Genomic DNA, 16,526 nt, shown 5'->3' on the forward strand with positions numbered 1-16,526 from the left:
TTGAACACAATTCGGCATCTTTTATCCATGACCTTTGATCTCTTGTTGTCGAGACTGCGCAGCCAAGTTACCCACTCGAGAGCACGAGGCCCGCCTTTTGAGGTCGAAAACCCAAACAACCAAAAGCAATACTTTTATCTTCATGATTTTATCCTTCATCATTGAAAGGTCTTAGATCGTATCCGCCGTCCTTAATCCAGCAGCAACCCCCGAAACAATAAGATGCGCAGCCTTGGCAATCGTCTTTCGATCATTCACCTCGGCGCGAAACTCGGGCCCAAACGTAATCGTAATCGCATCCCGCTTCGTCACCCGCCTGCTCTCCACCGCCTGCGGGGAGGCATGCGTCTTGGCCCGGTATGAAGGCTGCCAATTCGTCGCGGCGTCTCGCAGCAGCCTCTCTAGGTTCGCCTCGGTCATCGAGAAGGACGATGAGGAGGCAGAAGAGCCGGAGGTGGAGGCGAGCCCGTCCAGGTACCGGAATATCCACCACGACTGTCCTACCTTGTTCACGAGCACTCCGAAGAGCATCCAGAGAGCGCCGTCCTTTTGGCTGAGGGAGTTTGCGTGGAGTCGGACGAGCGCGCCGTGGGCTTCTATTGCGTTGAAGACGGCCGAGTTCGTCGCTGTTGTTGTCGTTGTCGTAGGTGATTGGGGAAGTTTGAACTTCTTCATGGCGATAAATCCCGCCATGGAGTCCGTGTACCGCGGTATCGCCTCGATGCGCGTGAAGATGTCAACGCCGGAGCCTCGGTTGTGCATGACGAGGAGCATGATGGCGTACTCGCCTAGGTGAAAGCTCGAGTCGTGCGGCTTGAGCTGGACAATGCCGAGATCGCTTCCCGGTGCCTTTGAGGGGACGAATATGTCGTGGACTTCGACCTTGAGGCTGCCGGTCTTCAGGAGCCCGAGGTCGTGAGTGGTCCAGCGCAGCGAGATGAGTCGGGGGAAATCTCGAACGACTCTGTACGTGTCTACCAAGCCGGTGCTCTCCAGGAGAACCCCGATGAGGTGGCCGTCCTTTGTGCTGGCGGACAGGATACCAATACACTCCGGCGGCCGGAAGCCGAAGTTGGAAATACGGATATCGGCAGGGCGTATCAGCGTCAGCTGTATCCTTAAGCCAAAGTTGGTCATGGAGTACGGCACCGGCCTGCTCGAGGCGTCGTACGCCGGGTGATAATTCTGCCCGTTTCTAAAGTTCCGTGGCGACGGCGCCAGCATACTGACCCAGGACCCCGGGTCGCTCTCGGTCCAGGACCAGCAAAAGAGCGACTGGTCCGTCGACGTCTTGAGTATTTCCTCCTGCAGCCGCGCAAAAGCCTTCGCACCCTCGCCGTAGAGGAGAGGCATGTTAATGTCAAAGATGCCGAGCATGCAATACGCCATATCCTCCTTGCGAGTCGTCTTGCGGCACGATAACCATGACATGCGCTCGGCGACGCTGGCGTCGGACAGGCGTTGCCTACTTCGTGGCTGGAGGTATTTCCAGTCAATGTTTGTGATTCTCTGGATGACGCCCGCGAGGAGCTTGCGGGTGCCCAGGAGTCTCCAGCCGCGGGCGAAGAAGAGGACTTCCTTGGGGGCCAGGAGTTCTTGGAGCGTCCAGCCGCGTGTGAACCAGAGACTTCGCGAAAGGACGTTGAAGCTGTGCTCTGCGTCGCCGGCGGGCCCGGCAAGGCGTCCTGAATGGTCTATATCCCAGTGTTCTGTATCCGAGAGATAGGCGTAGCATCGCACGGCGCACTCGTACCACGCAAACATGGAGTTGATGGCCTCGGACAGCTCGGCGGAACTCTCCTTGTTGATGCAGCAGGTGTCGATCCAGAGGTAATCGAGTCCATCGTCAATAGCCTGGATCCTGGCCAGATCAATCTTGCGAAAGCCCTGTCTCTCCCTCGCTACGCAGAGATCCTCCTTCCAGTCTTGGAAAGTCACTTCATCGTGGCCCCACGTGTGGGAGACGATAGCATACCGCGGGATCTCGTCGCCAAAGAACTCGGCCAGGGCCAAGGTGCGCGTGTTGATGAGGCGCATCGCATGTAACTAGCGCGACAGAGTCGAAAGAGGCCGCGATGGAGATATGGGTAAGCTGGGTTTGGCATGGCATGTCATGCTGCTCAAGATTTGATGTGTGCGCAATTCCGAAGCTGAGAAGCGGGGACACTCGCTGACCGTTGCGAGACTGCCAGACATTTATTAGATGTAACCTCCCACTCTCCCAGCTACCAGCAGCGATTATCGCCCAGAAGTGCCAGGTGGTGCCAGCCGGTCACAGTCAGTCGAAAACGACGAGCATCATAATGCTTCCTGTGTAGGCGATGACAACGATGTTGGCGTTGTGACGAAATAGGCATGGCTCTGGGGGGAATGTTTGTGTTACGAACTGCTTAGCTATGCCTTTCAGCATGGTAGAAGTTGGCTGCGTTGCATGGCCAACAATCACCTCTTATGTGTCTCCAAATTTCGTCGTCACTGTCGGCGGTGACTCAGGAGATCGATCCCTCTATCTGGTTTCTTGAGATCAAGAATGGCATCGACGGATAACAAAAGAATAACGATCTGCCCAAGACCAACCCCAGTGTATACCTGAAGCATACACACTGCGACTAGTACTCATAGCGGTCGTCGTAATCCGAGGTTTCATACTCGTCCGCCTCGTCGGAATCTCCTGCCGAAGGCATGCCTTCGGAGCTCTCATCGTCTTCGTCCGACGAGACATCCGAGCTTTCTTCAGAAGAAGGACGGTCCCAGAGGAAGTTGTTGAGAGTGCCATCGCCGCAAATCGGGCACCACCGGGAACGGGACTCCTTCGGCCCCGGGCACCCCCGCTTCGGACAATCAATGTCCTTTTCCGTGTAGTGCTGCACCTGATGGGGCTCGGACCAGGGCCCTCCTTTCAGGCTCGGGTCGCCAAAGTTGTACACGACGTAGCCCCGTCTGCAAAGACCGACCACGAAGTCATCGTCGACCGCGATACTACGGAATCTCTCCCCGTCGCCGCGAACCATGCGGGCGGACTCTTCGAACCAGAGGTTCTTGGTTTCGAGGACAAATGTTGATGTCTTGTTGGCGATGCAAATTGCTCGTTGGCCCTTGCCTTCGAATTGGTGCCTCCATCGTGGTGTCGCTTCGGCAGGGAGGTGGGAATCTTTGTTTTGGATATAATAGACAGAGTCGTTCCACGAGATGCCACCGGCTTGTTCTGGTCTGAGAGCAGCATGTTCCCATATCGGCCTCCGCATGCCGTTGAGGACCCTCTTTTCGACCACGAATGACTCCGTCATCGTATTGAAATTGATAATTCTTAGGAGAAGACTGGGCGTCTTGACGATCTTACTCTTTCCGCCGTGCAGTTCGCTGTCGAGAATGGCGATATCCTTCGAGAACGACCTGTACATTTTGCCAATGTTGAAGAGTCCATAGGAATTCATGCGCTGGCAGTGTAGTGCAAAGCGCGGGGCAGTTCTCCATCTCCTGATTGATTTATACGTGAAAGTTTCGACAAACTTCATGTTATCAAATTTGTGAGCCTCGACAAGGAGGAGATCTCGAGATGAACGTTCATTGAGTTCATTTTCATCCGCAGTGTCAGTTTCATCCCCTTCATCACTCGGCCTGGGACCGTTGAACAAGACACTGACGAAGTAGAGAATGTGAGGTTTCGTTGGGTGGAAGATGACACCGTTGTTGCAGTCCGAGCCGTCGTCTCTGTTCTCGTCCCATGCGTAGCTGCCACCGCGGGGTTCCTCGGTCACCGGAGAGTCAGGAACGTCGAGCTTGACAAGACCAGTAGACCAGTTCCAGATATGGGGCGGGGGGGTTGCGGATTCAAGTTCGCGATAGCCATAGTAGTCAAGAGAGAAATTAACGGCGAATGTTTTTTTGTGGGCTTGTAGGTCCACCATGCGGTTAGGGAGGGTGACACGACGGTGCTGACCCTTATCAATGTCATATACGATACTGAGACGATCAGCTGGGCTCTCAATAGCTCGAGACATTTTCTGGATGTAGTGGCGAATGGTCGCGGAACAACTTACAGAGCCCTCTTGGTAATTTGATTTGCTAGAATCAAGAGATTCTCCGTCATAGCATATACGATGAAGTCCTTGTCTCCCTTTACCACGAGATCGGGCGGTGAGACGAGCTTCCTTGTCATAGCTCGAATGTCGTCAACGAAGAAACGGTAGGAATCCCACTGCCAGGCGACTTTTCTATTATAATAAGCGAAGCCGTGCCAGGACTTCGATTCCCAATTGTAGGGCGTGGCTATGGGATTAGACTTTGCAAATTCAAGGCTGCGATCATCGTATTTGAGGGCGGTGCATTCCAGCAGAGGCACGTCGGCTGTCCTCATAGAGAGCCAGGAAGTGAGTTTGCCTTCGTTACGGGCTGTGGTCTTTTGAGCGATAGGACGCAGAAGATCCCAAGCTGGCGTATCTGGGGACGCCGCCGTCAATCCGGGGAAGGAAATGTGGGCAATATCCTTGACGACCGTGTGAGATGTCCATTTTTGGCGCCATGCTTTGGAAACCTGGGTGCACTTCACTGCGTCTTCAAGGCGCAGATGCCGCGATATCATGGCGACTAATTCTTCTGGAAGATCTTGCATTTCTGCAAGTTTGACTGAGATTCTCCTTGTCAATTGCTTAAGATGAAGAAGTTCCCACGGCGTGAGCCTCGAGACGAGATTGTCCAAGTTGGCGTGCCGGAGTGCCGTATTGGGGGATCCATCGTCGTTGGTGAGCTTGGTAAACTGCTCAGCAAGAATACCGCGCTGGTCCCCAGCGTGTTCCATATTGACCATGCTGCGTGTAGAAGCTCCTAAAGCATCAGAATCAATGTTCAGCAGGATTAAATTCTAAGAAGAGGGCAGAAGAGACCCCCTGAGAGATGAAGAGTCATGAGAATGCAAAGGGGGAGGAGAGATGCACGTGACCCGAAACTCGGTTTCTTATCGATACCTTAGTATCACTGCTTTATCTTATCTAACACTTGGCGGCGTCCACCGACTCCGATCTCGCTAAAGCAAGTTTAGGTAAGCCAGAGGTGCCTGGCTCACTCCAGCTTTTAGCTCGCTGTCCGCCCTCCACCAGCCACCCGGCCAGTGACATGGTGCAGCCTAAGCTCTGTGCCCCAGCGCTGTGTCAGTGACAAACGGGCCCGCCGGACTACAATCCAGCAGCGTTCAAACGGCCTAAGAGGCGCTCCAGAGTCCACCGGGCCAGCGAGCACGACATCATTCCAGTGACAGAGGCGACCTGCTGACGTGCGAAATCGTGACTCCAACTCCTGACTCCGACGCGGGCCGTCCGTCTCCTCCCACCATCTTCTTGCCCTCTCCCCCCCAGTCAGTTCCATCCCGTCCAACATCCATCCGCCATCCGCAAACCCGAGACTTCTCCTCTCCTCTCCTCGCCCTCCATCTTGAGCACGTCATGTTTGATCTTGGTCGTTTGTGACTCGAGTCTCGCGGATCCGGCCACCTCACTTCTTCATCTGCGCTATAATGAACAGCGACTGCCTTTCTTTTTCTGTCTAATTGTCTGTTGTTCCCTTGCCTACTCACCGCCGACCGCGGGGCATATCTCCAAATCGCCAATCCGTACTCTCTCCCACACATCTCCGAACTCGACTGAACCTCCCACGCAACCACCCAGTCACGATGGCGCGAGCCGCAGACACCCCAACCCCGTCCGATGACCGGACCCTCGTTGCGGGAGCTCACGACGACGACGATGCTTCCTCTACAATCAGCCGCTTCAGCTCGAAGTCCTCCTTCGACTCCCAGACGCCACCGAGGCGGAAACGTCCAAGCCGCCGTGCGGCCACCACCCTTCGAGTCATCTCCTTCGTCGCAGCATTGGTCTCGGCCCTCTGCGCGGGCTCCATCACCGTCTTCTCCATGTACGGACACATCTTCCAGGAACGCCTGCACTACACCCAGTTCCAGGTCAACGGCCTCGCCATCAGCAGCTCCATCGCTCTCTACCTTCCCGTTTCGTTCCTAGGCTACATCTGCGACCGCGTCGGCACCCCGCCCCTCTCGCTCCTGGCGGCTATACTCTTCAGCGGCGGCTATGCCATTGCCGCGGGCACATACCGGAAGCTCGAAGCGGAGAACCTGGGCGGGCTGCGCGATTACGCCGGAAGGCGCATCGGCGGCGGTGCCGACTGGACGTACCCGCTCATGATCTTCGCCTTCGTCTGTGTCGGTGTCGGTACCTGCTCCATGTACCTCGCCGCCGTCGCGACCTGCGCCAAGAACTTTGGCAAGGGGAAGCATCGCGGATTGGCGCTGGCCGTGCCGATTGCCGCCTTTGGGTTGAGCGGCATGTGGCTCAGTCAGCTGGGCACTCATGTCTTCTACGAGCCCCTACCGGACGGCTCGGCCGGCGATTTGGATGTCTTCCACTTCTTCGTCTTCCTCGCCATCCTGCTCTTGGCGGTGGGAGTGACTGGTACCTTCACACTCAAGGTTGTCGACGAGGAAGAGATCTTTGAGGAAGCCGTCGAGGAGCTCGAGCGAAGCGGCCTCTTGGAGCGCAGCACCTCGTTCCTCAGCGCTCGCAGTCTCGAGCGCAGCAGAGGCTATGGCGCAATCGGACAAATCGACGACGAAGAAGACGGCAGCGTCCTGGGCCCGGCGGAGGACGATGCTAAGCTCAGGAAGAAGATGGTCCTCAATGCCGAGACCAGGAGCTTCCTCACGGACAAGACCATGTGGTGTTTCGCTTTGGGGTTCCTGCTGATGATTGGGCCTGGCGAAGCATTCATCAACAACCTCGGCACCGTCATCGGCACTCTGTATCCTCCCACCATGCACTACGTCGGACCTCCGACGTCGGCCGCGACGCACGTCTCTATTGTCGGCATCACCAGCACCATTGCTCGTCTCGCAACCGGCACCTTGACCGATCTCCTGGCACCGTCGCCGCAGACGCAGCACCTGCAGGCCTCGTCCACGCCGCCATTCCTTCGAGGCAGACCTGCCATTTCCCGCGTCGCCTTCCTGCTCTTCTTCGCCATCGTCCTGTCTCTGGGCCTGGTTGCCTTGGCGTCCGGCTTCATCCAAGAACACGGCGAGCGATTCTGGATCGTGTCGGGCCTAATTGGCTCCGGGTACGGTGCCGTCTTCAGTCTGACGCCCATTATCATCACCGTCATCTGGGGCGTCGAGAACTTTGCGACAAACTGGGGCATCGTCGCCATGTTCCCCGCCCTGGGATCGACTTTCTGGGGACTGGTGTACTCGGCGGTATACCAATCTGGCGCCGAGAACTCTCCTCAGCGCGGCGGTGGCGGCGGGGGAGACGTCTTTTGCTACGGCCAGCAGTGTTACGCGCCGACGTTTTGGGCCATGGCCGTTACTGTCTGGTTGGCGTGTGGCATGATCCTCTTTGCCTGGAAGGGTAAGGGTGGATGGGCGCAGCGCGGCATTATCATCTAAGTCATATACATCACACATGGTTTGCATCATCATCACATCAAATACTGTTACTTTAGGCATGTGTACTGGCGTTTGGGCAATATCATTTGGGTTGAATAAGGCGTGTCATATCTATTCCGCCGTGGTTTCATTGGGGTATATATTGCGTAAAGTCATAAACTATCCGGGCCAGTCCTGTTTTCCCTCGTAATCTCAATGTCGCTCTCCACACACTCTCTGTCTCTCGCTCGCCATGTTTTGTGTTGTTTTGTTCATAGCATCATGATTGCTAACAAGGTTGCAAACCCCATAACAAGCCCCGCCATCACAGGCGTACTCGTTCTCGCACTCGCGTTCTCCTGGTCATACTCACTCATCGTCTTCATGCAGATCCACTGCGAATACAAGAGCTTATCAAACAAGACGCTCATGACGGGCGTATACCCGTTCAACCCACCCGTCGGCTTCGTCGTGCTCCCGTCCCCGTCGAGAATCAGCTCAACGTCGGTGAGCTTGAACATGTCGTACGCCTGCGGCAGCGTAGGGTGACAGTCATTGTTATCATCCGCGTCGCCCGCGTCCTGCGCCAGCACGGTGGGGGCGTCGGGCCCGATGACGTCTACGCCGGTGATGTTGACGGCGCCGGCGACGAGGTTGCAGTGGAAGTCTTTATCTGTGCGCGTCCGCTCCTCGAGGTACATTGCGATTTCCTGGCACCGGGGGAGCGTCTCGTCTTTGGAGTGCGCGGCGCGGAAGTCGTCTACGTAGCCCGTGATCTCGTCCATGCAGGACTGCTGTAGCCAGGAACTGCAGTCTGTGGTATCGAGGTCGGGCACCTCGTGTGGGGTGGGTAGGGTCTGGAACATGTGCTGGAAGATGAGGGCACATCCCTTTGGATAGCTCTCCGACGAGAGATTCAGGCCCGCGGGGGCGCCGAGGTAGTAGGACTGCGTGTAGAGCTGCTTCTTCATCCAGTTGGGGGAGTTTGGCGGCGCGGGGGAGTTTGCGAGGGTGGCGACGGTGAGGGAGAGCTTGCGGATGTCGGTGGTGTTGTTGTCGTCTATGGGTATGTCGAGGACTTCCGGGGCGATGCCGACGCGGCGGAGGACGGAGCCGGCGAGGGTGCAGTTTGACTCGCCGACGAGGTCGTCGACGGCGCCGGGCGGACAGGCGACGTCGGCGCAGCCTTTTAGGGAGACCTCTGTTAGGATGGGGACCGTTGCGAGGGCGGGCCCGGACCCCGCGAGGACCGTGAGGAGGGAGGTCCCCATGAAGCTCGGGGACGAGATCCTCATTCTAGGGGGGGTGGGGGTGTATCCGTAGGGAGGGACACCGAACCGGCGGGATGGACTGAACGGGTTTGTCCTTTCCGTCCTCGGTTGAGTCGGTCTACGTCAAGGGAAACGTGTTGAGGGGAGACCGGGGACGGTAAACCGGCAAGAGGCCACGCAGGGCCAAGACAGCGATGACAATGGGCCTGGCCGAATAGGTATAAAGACCTGGGTCCCGGGACGCGAAAGAGAGAGAGCGAGAGCAGCGCGGTGCGCCGGGTTTGCGCTGCCTGATCGATGCTGCGGCAGGTCCGCAGGATGATGGGAGGTGGTTCGTCTGGCACGGAAGTACGGCAACGACGGATGAGGTTTTTGGTCTCGGCGCCGTTGTTGTTCGCGGACGGGGTGTGGGGTGCGTGGTTGCGGTTGCGGTACGTTTGTGCGTGCGTGCGTGGTGTGTTGTTGGCTTGCCGACCTTATGCGGACCGTGGAGAGACCCCAAATAGCGGTTCTGGTTTGTCAAGGGGGCGAGGCGATGGAGAAAGCAGATGGATTGAATGCTATGGCCGGTGGGTAGTAGAAGGTTTCGCCAACACTTTTATCGCTGGCTTCATCGTTCGACCTCGAGCGTTACTTGATTTCTTCCTTTGGGGTTTGGAGAGTCGAGGATTTTCCTGGGCAGAGCGCCGAGAAAAAGAGAGAAGGTGAAGAGAGGAGCGGGGGTGAAAAAGGCACCAGACACCACAGCAGGAAGTACAGACACACTGGTCGGCGGTCACAGATTACATCAATGAGCGAAAAAGAGAGCAGCAGCGGGCGGGAGGGTCGCGTGGTGCGAGGTGATAGGCGCCCAGAAGGTGATTTTTCCTTGGCATATCTTGGCGTTCTCACCGATTGTCTTTGATGTTGGCTTATCTAAGGTAAGTTTCTCAATGCTCGACTCTCCGTCCTCGTACTGATTTTGGTGTTTTCGATTGAGTGAGCATGATGAGATTGAGTGTCTATGATGCTCAATTGAGTTGCGATGAGATGAGATGGCAGTTCTACGTTCTTCTCATCTCAAGAGTCGATTGAGAGGTGAGAAATGGACAGTGAGTGTGAGATGAAGAGAGTGGGAGAGGGGAACGGACGTGAAGTTGGCTGGAGTGGGGATGACTGACCAAGCTTTACGTCCGATTTTAATTCCCGGATAAGCTTAAACTTGGGACTTTGTTGCTCACCTCACCCAACGCCTCACTCACTCACTTCACTGACCACTCACCCACTCACTCATCCAACACTCCTCACGTTCATGTTTCCCCCTTTTGTGCCTCATGCGAACCATATTACTCCCTTGATTCATCGACTGGAACAGCTGAAATCCTGTGACGACACTCGCCGGCCATGAACTGCATGAGACACGACTGTCTACCGATACCGTTACGTCGACGCGGCATTGGGGCTGTGCTCGCTGGTGCTCGACGCCTGGTTGCCCTACTTCAACCTAACCAATCTTGAGAGCTCAAGATGAATTTTCACGCCTTTACTCGTACGCAAACGCGAAGTTGCGCTGGAAGAGTGTTGCGAGATGCTTTACCGAATCTTGTATTTGTGCTACTAACGTGCAATGTTCGATCGCCCTGTTTTCTGTGAAGTATGTGATTCTTGCTCATCTTTAAATGCTGCTGCTCCCCCCTCTGCCGGAATCTTCTTCCACTTCGTCTCGCCCACCTCTGATCCCCTTGGAATCCTTGAACAGCAACCACCAACAACCATCATACTACAGTGCCCTGAGCATGATCAAGACTACTCCCGAAAATGAAGCCCCCGTCCTTCAGCCACTTGTGCTTCAGCCTGACATCATGGAGACTACCAAGCCTCTGAAACAGTCATTGGAGGGAGCCATGCGTCGCTCCTTGAACTTCAACGGAGACGCCTCCAAGAAGTTCTTTCCCGAGTCCGACATCAACTCGATTCTTTCCGAGAAGTCGGTGTTGGGGGCTCTCCGGGCTTCCTGTTCTGGTGCCGACTTTATGCGTTGCATCTATGCCTCCACAATCGTCAAGGATCAGACGCACATCAAGACTTTTGCCATCCTGGTCTTGATAGGTCGAGTCGATGCTATCGCAGCTTTCAGACAGAATCACATCGGCGACGCGCAGCTCCCATTGGCATTCTCGCCCACGCCGGGAGGCAAGACGAGCACTTTGGTGCGGTCCATGGCTACCCGGTCTAGCTTTGATCTATCCCTGATGGGGCTCAGTCACTACGAGTCAATCCTCTTCGAGGAGATGCAGTGGAAGTTTCTAGCGCCCGTTCTTGCGCGAGCAGATCTCGACGGCGAGCCCCGCGAGTTCCCAGAGTCTACTATCCTGCCTTTCGTCGTCCCAGACCTCCCTCGCGGAACCCAGTGGCCTCGCAACAATTGCAGCAACAACTCTCGCATCTACCAGGCCCACCTTCACGACGGGCATCATGACTTCTCCGCCTCCATCGTCGCAGTCAAGGAGCTTCTCAACGCGGGTCCAGAAGACTACAGGCGTGAGGTAGACGCCCTCAAGACCTTTGGCGGCCCGGATCAACCTCATGTCATTGAGCTACTTACCACCTTTAAGCGTGGGGAAACCTATTACCTGGTTTTCCCCTGGGCTGAGAACGACCTCCACGGCGTCTTCACCGAGCCGGCATCCTCTTTGCCTTGTGGCTCAGCCAACGCGGTGAAGCCTGCGACCTTGACCGCGAAGCAGATGCTCGGTGTCGCCGAGGCCTTGAAAGCGATACACTACTGCCGACTGAAGAAGCGCTCAAGCAAGGGGTATCAAGAACCGACCGAGGGAGGTGGTGGAGCCTACCACGGCGACATCAAACCGGAAAACATCCTCGTTGAAAACGGCCAGTGGAAGCTCGCTGACTTTGGCTTATCTCGGATCAGCCGCGGGACAGACCTTTCACTGTGCGACAGGCCTGTAGGCTGCTCACCGATGTACCGTGCTCCAGAGCACGACGTCGGCACATTCGATGGCCAAAAGGCAGATATCTGGTCCCTAGGCTGCGTCATGAGTGTAGCTGCTACGTGGATGACTCTGGGCCGCAAGGGGGTGAAGAAATTCAGCGCCAATCGTCAAACCAAGGCCGGCGGACGGCCAGATAACTCCTTTTTTGAGGTTTCCAAAGACCAAGAACAGGGCACCAGAGTTAAGCTCAAGGCCGCTGTCTCGCATGTGAGTACTCTGATCGGGATGTGTTCGTGTTACGCGTGTATGCTAACGCAGTCCTGTGCAGTGGATAAGTCGACTCCATCGAGCCCCAAGAGCGAGTACCTTTACTCACGACTTGTTGGACCTGATTCGAGACAAGATGTTGGAGGTCGATGGGTCCAAGCGGACATCTTGCTCCGATGTTGTCTCCAGCCTCGAGACGATGTACCAAAAGTGCTTAGGTGACCCGAGCTACACTGAGCCAGCTCCTCGTGGAAGCGTATCGAGTTGGACCTGTGGAAACGAGCACTTGACAGGAACCCCGCACCATGAGCCTCGATCTATCACTGTGAACGTGGTCGAGGTACCAGATCCAACACAGTATAATCAGACATTGCCGGTGCTTGCGCCCCAGCTGGACTACACCTATCCATCTGCTAGCTTTACTGCTGGGGATGACATAAGTACTGGTGCTGCCGTCTTGCCTTTCGCGTTCACGGAGCCACTTTTGGGAACTTACGACGACACCATGAAACAGCCAAACTTATTATACGGGAGCATGAATATCACCATCTCACCCGACATAGGCCAACTCGGGTCGCCAAATATGGAAACATCCTTGCCCTCTTTCGGAGAGCTCCCGATATTATCTCGTCCGAGTCTTACTGTGCCTGTGATTACCAACAATAGAAAGCGACGCCGCAGCACCAGCAGCGAAAAGCCCGAAGGTAAACGGCGTAGGTTGCATACGTCGCTAGGAACGAGTGCTGCATCTACACCAGGGGCGGAAGGTCCTCTTGACTCATCCTCAGAGTCCCAGACGAATTCCCATGATGAGAGCCGCGCTTTTGCTTGCCCTTACTTCAAGCTAAACCCGGAGAAGTATAGAAGGGGGAAGTGGAAGTCCTGTGCAGGTGCCGGCTGGGAGGAATTTCACCGACTCAAGTAAGTTTAGTCTCGACTTCGTCTGACCCGGGGCGACACCAGAGACAATCCATACACGAAAGCACCAGCTAATGTTTCATGCTAGGGAACATCTCCAACGTAAACACTACGAACCTGGATACAAATGCAGCAGGTGCCAAAAGCGACTGCCCTCGCGAGAAGACCTCGATGATCACCGTGATTCTGAAGTTCAATGCCAGAGGCAACATGCCATGGTGGATGATAACATGGACGACGCGCAGTTGAGCTCCTCTCAAGACCAGATGCGCGGCAAGGATGGAGCCTACAAGTGGGGTAGGATCTACAAGATCATCTTTAGATCAATACGGATATCCCCAGAGGCAATGCCTTCCCCCTGTACGTGTCCTTCAAATTGCCAAACTAAAGCTGGCGCAAAGCCAATTACGAACGTGCAGCTAACTACTTAGACCGCGACGAGCTTGATAGGTTCAGTAACTTCCTGGAGTCACGGAGACAGCATCAAATCTATGGCGAGGTCCAAAGGGAGATCGACATATGCCTGAAGTGGATTCGCGAATTTCAGAACCCACGGTCTCTCACACAGTCGACCATCGCATCTGAAGTGCCCTCGTTAACTGGAGGGTCGTCAAACATGTCGACACTGTCCGCCAATGCCATGGTAACGAGAGATGAATTCGAGCCGGTTAATTTTGACTACAACACAACAGCTGATTCTAGTTGTCAAGAGGCTGGGATCATGAGACAAGTTCCTTCGGTTGTTGGTTTCCAATTCCCTGGGTGTCGTTATGACGAGTCGATGTATATTAGCCCTTCCACAGATCTTTGATGTGAAGAAGAAGCCAGACTACTGGCACAAGTACGGAAAGTGTCGATTTTCATGTTCATTAGAAGCTGCTAGATCCCCGTGTTATGATACCCAACGCTTTTCCATGCATTGCCTGACCTTGAACCCTATTGAGGTCGGATGTTTACACACAAACGAAAGCCCGACAATTCTTCTCAGGTAGGATAGTGATATCGTTCCCCAAAGCCAAGGGGACAATGTCATTCTTATGCGGTCTCAGGGGCGCAACTAGGGGAAAATTTCAGTTGCGTCCGACAAGAGAACTCCCTTCCTGAATTATCATTGTGACAAATTGATCCATGTCAAGCATGTGTCGCTTCCGGGTCCGATTACGTCAACTTATGAGACGAGATGGTCATCCAAGCAACACTAACACATGCAAAGTGAGGTACTCATCAGAAGTCCAGACCCATCACTAGTAAGGAGGGACCCAGCGTTGATCCTTCATGCCGCCTCAATAAGAATTCAGCTACCAGACTAAATACACACAGATGCATCAATCCAAGAAGCCAAACACCAAACTCAGACGCATTCCCGGTCCCATCTCACACCACTGACCACGATAAAGTACTGAAACGAACAATAAAGAAAGCGACCAGGCATTGGATCCATCTGTCCTAACAGCCGCAGCCACAAGACTTACACCCCCTCCCGCACCCACCATCATCCAAATTAGCACAATCAGAATTCGTATTGCACGTCTTCCAATCCCCGTACCCCCTATTCCGCGCAGTCCAGCACCACCTGCCATCACCATCACACGCCTTGTAGCAGTAGCCGCCCGAACACCCGTAGTCGCCCGGATCGCTGTCCCAGCAGTTTCCCCAGCCGCCGTGCCGCCAGCCCCAGCCCCAGTGGCCCACGGCGGTGGAGTTGACTCCTTCCTTGCTGTCGAAGTCTGCGGAAGCAGTCGAGGGAGAGGCTTTCGGACGGGGTCCGACGGCGTGTTCGGGTCGGGGGGCCGGGCCTAGGGGGTGTTCTTGACACGTGCGGATCTGTGCGGGATCGACGCCACTGCCACCGGCGACGGCGGCGTCGAGGGATGCGGCGGTGTAGGCCATTACGCCGAGGGTTCCGCACTGTTCGGCGGTTGTGGCTGGGGCTACGCCGGCGAGGGTGGGGGTGGCGAAGAGGAGGAGGTGGGAAGTCTTCGTTATGTGAAGGGTGGCAAGGGCGTTTCTCAGGATTGAGTTTTCGGGGAATCCGGGTACGGGGAGTGGTCCCAGCTACGTGGATAGAGTTTGGATTGACGGGAATCTCGGGAATTTTAAATGCTTGTTTATGATGGTGGATTGTAAGCAGGTTAACAGACAAGCGATAATGATGAGAGAGTGGGTGTGGTGTCAGTGGATGTTCAGATATGTGTAAATGTGATGAATCTGCGTTCCCAAAAGCTGATGTTGGCAAAGGGGGTTGGCCAAGAATTTATACTTGGACCTCCTACACCCAATTTCCAACTCGTCATTGACCATGTCCGTTGATTACCGTCCCGCCCCTACTCTTTGATCTCGATCAAGCTTGGAAAAGTTCCGTCGCCTCCGTTGGAATAGCAGCTTGAAGTTTAACATGCGAACACGAAGTCTACAGACGGCGGACTCGGTAGAGTGATCACGCCCCGGGATCGTTTTTGTTGGATCTCTGAGCAGTCGGCAGAAAAGGTGGATCTGGAAGGCGGTATGGGCACTTACAAACGACCCCTTACATACCACTTCTGAGAGGCCGTGGGCTCTGCCCACAACCTCCTCCTTCCACCTCAAGACGCAGCAATAATAGACCATTATTGACACTTCGTTCCAACCGTACGGTTGCCTTGCTGACGTGTATACCAACAGTTTTCCATTTCTGCCTTTGAACTCCGGGCGGCCGGGCCGAGGCTCAACTTTGACAAACTCTTCCGGTCCCTTCGGCTTTTCTGAAAAGCCCGTCTCTTATTATCGAAAAAAAGATTCAACGTCATCTTGGGGGACTGATTATGGCAAAGTCTGATCTTGACAACACTTAGCTATGTGGGTAGTAGCCTAAAATACCATCGTCAGGTTCAATCAGGTGGGTTCCGAGGCATGACTTGTATTTAGTCCAAGATAGCCGACAAGTCGCGACGTTGTTTTCTACTAGTAGACTTATATAAGTGAGTGATGTCATTTACTCTTGGGAATCGTCGAACGCAACTCGTGGTCCTTTGAAAATCGGATTAGAAGTTCGGCATGAAATGTATTGCATACTTTCCGTGACTTCCCTCTTCTATAGACTTCAGATGAGAACGTGTCCTCTCGTCCGTTATCATCTCGATGGTGTTAGCCGCACATGTAAGACTCATCCTGCAACTCGTCTGCTATTGCCAGAGAGCATCGTGGCATACCGTGAGTAAGACTCCTCTCGGAAATCTGTGGATAGACACGGCGCTTAATTATAAGCAAGGTCGATTTGCTGCTCAAGGTTCGAATTTCAAATAGCATCGTTGCTTCTGAAATCGTGAGTTCTGACTTTTCGCACATCTGCTGTACCCTCAAAGTGAGCTTAGGCGTAAATTTCCATAGGAACAAGATAACATGCTGCCTTCTTGTTATTGAGAACAGCTTAGAACTGTGTTTCCGTGAGGTGCATCAAAAAAAATGTTTGAATCTGTCGACTGGGATGCTGTGTATTTCTCTTTGTTCCCTAAAGATGCCCCGTCAATGATAGCGGGGAGAGGTTTTAATTGCCTGAATTGCATGCAAGGGCCCAGGTCGGTAATGCTCATTATGTCGAGACAATTGTCTCATCATGAGCTAGATGACCCCTAGCCTACGTTCACTTGTATAATAAGGCAATTGCTTTTACCTCGTAGCCCGCCTACTAGCCAGATCCAAGACAGTTTGCACAGTTCAGACAAGTTGCAG

General features: G+C 54.6%; 6 protein-coding genes across 6 annotated transcripts; 2 read left to right on the plus strand and 4 right to left on the minus strand.

Annotated features, from left to right (window-relative positions):
- Window positions 1-171: 171 nt before the first annotated feature.
- Window positions 172-2,037, minus strand: BDP81DRAFT_455189 (heterokaryon incompatibility protein; the record flags this gene model as incomplete). Its single annotated transcript, XM_060593041.1, has 1 exon — window positions 172-2,037. The coding sequence occupies one exon, from the start codon at window positions 2,035-2,037 to the stop codon at window positions 172-174; it is 1,866 nt and encodes a 621-aa protein (XP_060438627.1).
- A 572-nt stretch (window positions 2,038-2,609) lies between these two features.
- On the minus strand, window positions 2,610-4,798 carry BDP81DRAFT_333935 (uncharacterized protein; the record flags this gene model as incomplete). Its single annotated transcript, XM_060585712.1, has 2 exons — window positions 2,610-3,963; window positions 4,041-4,798. 2 exons carry the CDS (start codon window positions 4,796-4,798, stop codon window positions 2,610-2,612), a joined length of 2,112 nt encoding a protein of 703 aa, XP_060438628.1.
- Window positions 4,799-5,665: 867 nt separating this feature from the next.
- Window positions 5,666-7,450, plus strand: BDP81DRAFT_400124 (MFS monocarboxylic acid transporter; the record flags this gene model as incomplete). Its single annotated transcript, XM_060588646.1, has 1 exon — window positions 5,666-7,450. One exon carries the CDS (start codon window positions 5,666-5,668, stop codon window positions 7,448-7,450), a length of 1,785 nt encoding a protein of 594 aa, XP_060438629.1.
- A 126-nt stretch (window positions 7,451-7,576) lies between these two features.
- On the minus strand, window positions 7,577-8,861 carry BDP81DRAFT_145011 (uncharacterized protein). The gene has a single exon (XM_060581877.1). It carries the CDS (start codon window positions 8,722-8,724, stop codon window positions 7,702-7,704), a length of 1,023 nt encoding a protein of 340 aa, XP_060438630.1. The 5' UTR covers window positions 8,725-8,861; the 3' UTR covers window positions 7,577-7,701.
- Window positions 8,862-10,475: 1,614 nt separating this feature from the next.
- On the plus strand, window positions 10,476-13,629 carry BDP81DRAFT_455193 (uncharacterized protein; the record flags this gene model as incomplete). Its single annotated transcript, XM_060593042.1, has 4 exons — window positions 10,476-11,900; window positions 11,962-12,821; window positions 12,955-13,178; window positions 13,238-13,629. 4 exons carry the CDS (start codon window positions 10,476-10,478, stop codon window positions 13,627-13,629), a joined length of 2,901 nt encoding a protein of 966 aa, XP_060438631.1.
- Window positions 13,630-14,020: 391 nt separating this feature from the next.
- BDP81DRAFT_441069 (uncharacterized protein) lies at window positions 14,021-15,126 on the minus strand. Its single transcript, XM_060591569.1, has one exon. It carries the CDS (start codon window positions 14,706-14,708, stop codon window positions 14,265-14,267), a length of 444 nt encoding a protein of 147 aa, XP_060438632.1. The 5' UTR covers window positions 14,709-15,126; the 3' UTR covers window positions 14,021-14,264.
- Window positions 15,127-16,526: the final 1,400 nt, after the last annotated feature.

This window comes from Colletotrichum phormii (assembly GCF_030913505.1).
Source record: "Colletotrichum phormii strain CBS 102054 chromosome Unknown BDP81scaffold_34, whole genome shotgun sequence".
Classification (NCBI taxonomy): domain Eukaryota; kingdom Fungi; phylum Ascomycota; class Sordariomycetes; order Glomerellales; family Glomerellaceae; genus Colletotrichum; species Colletotrichum phormii.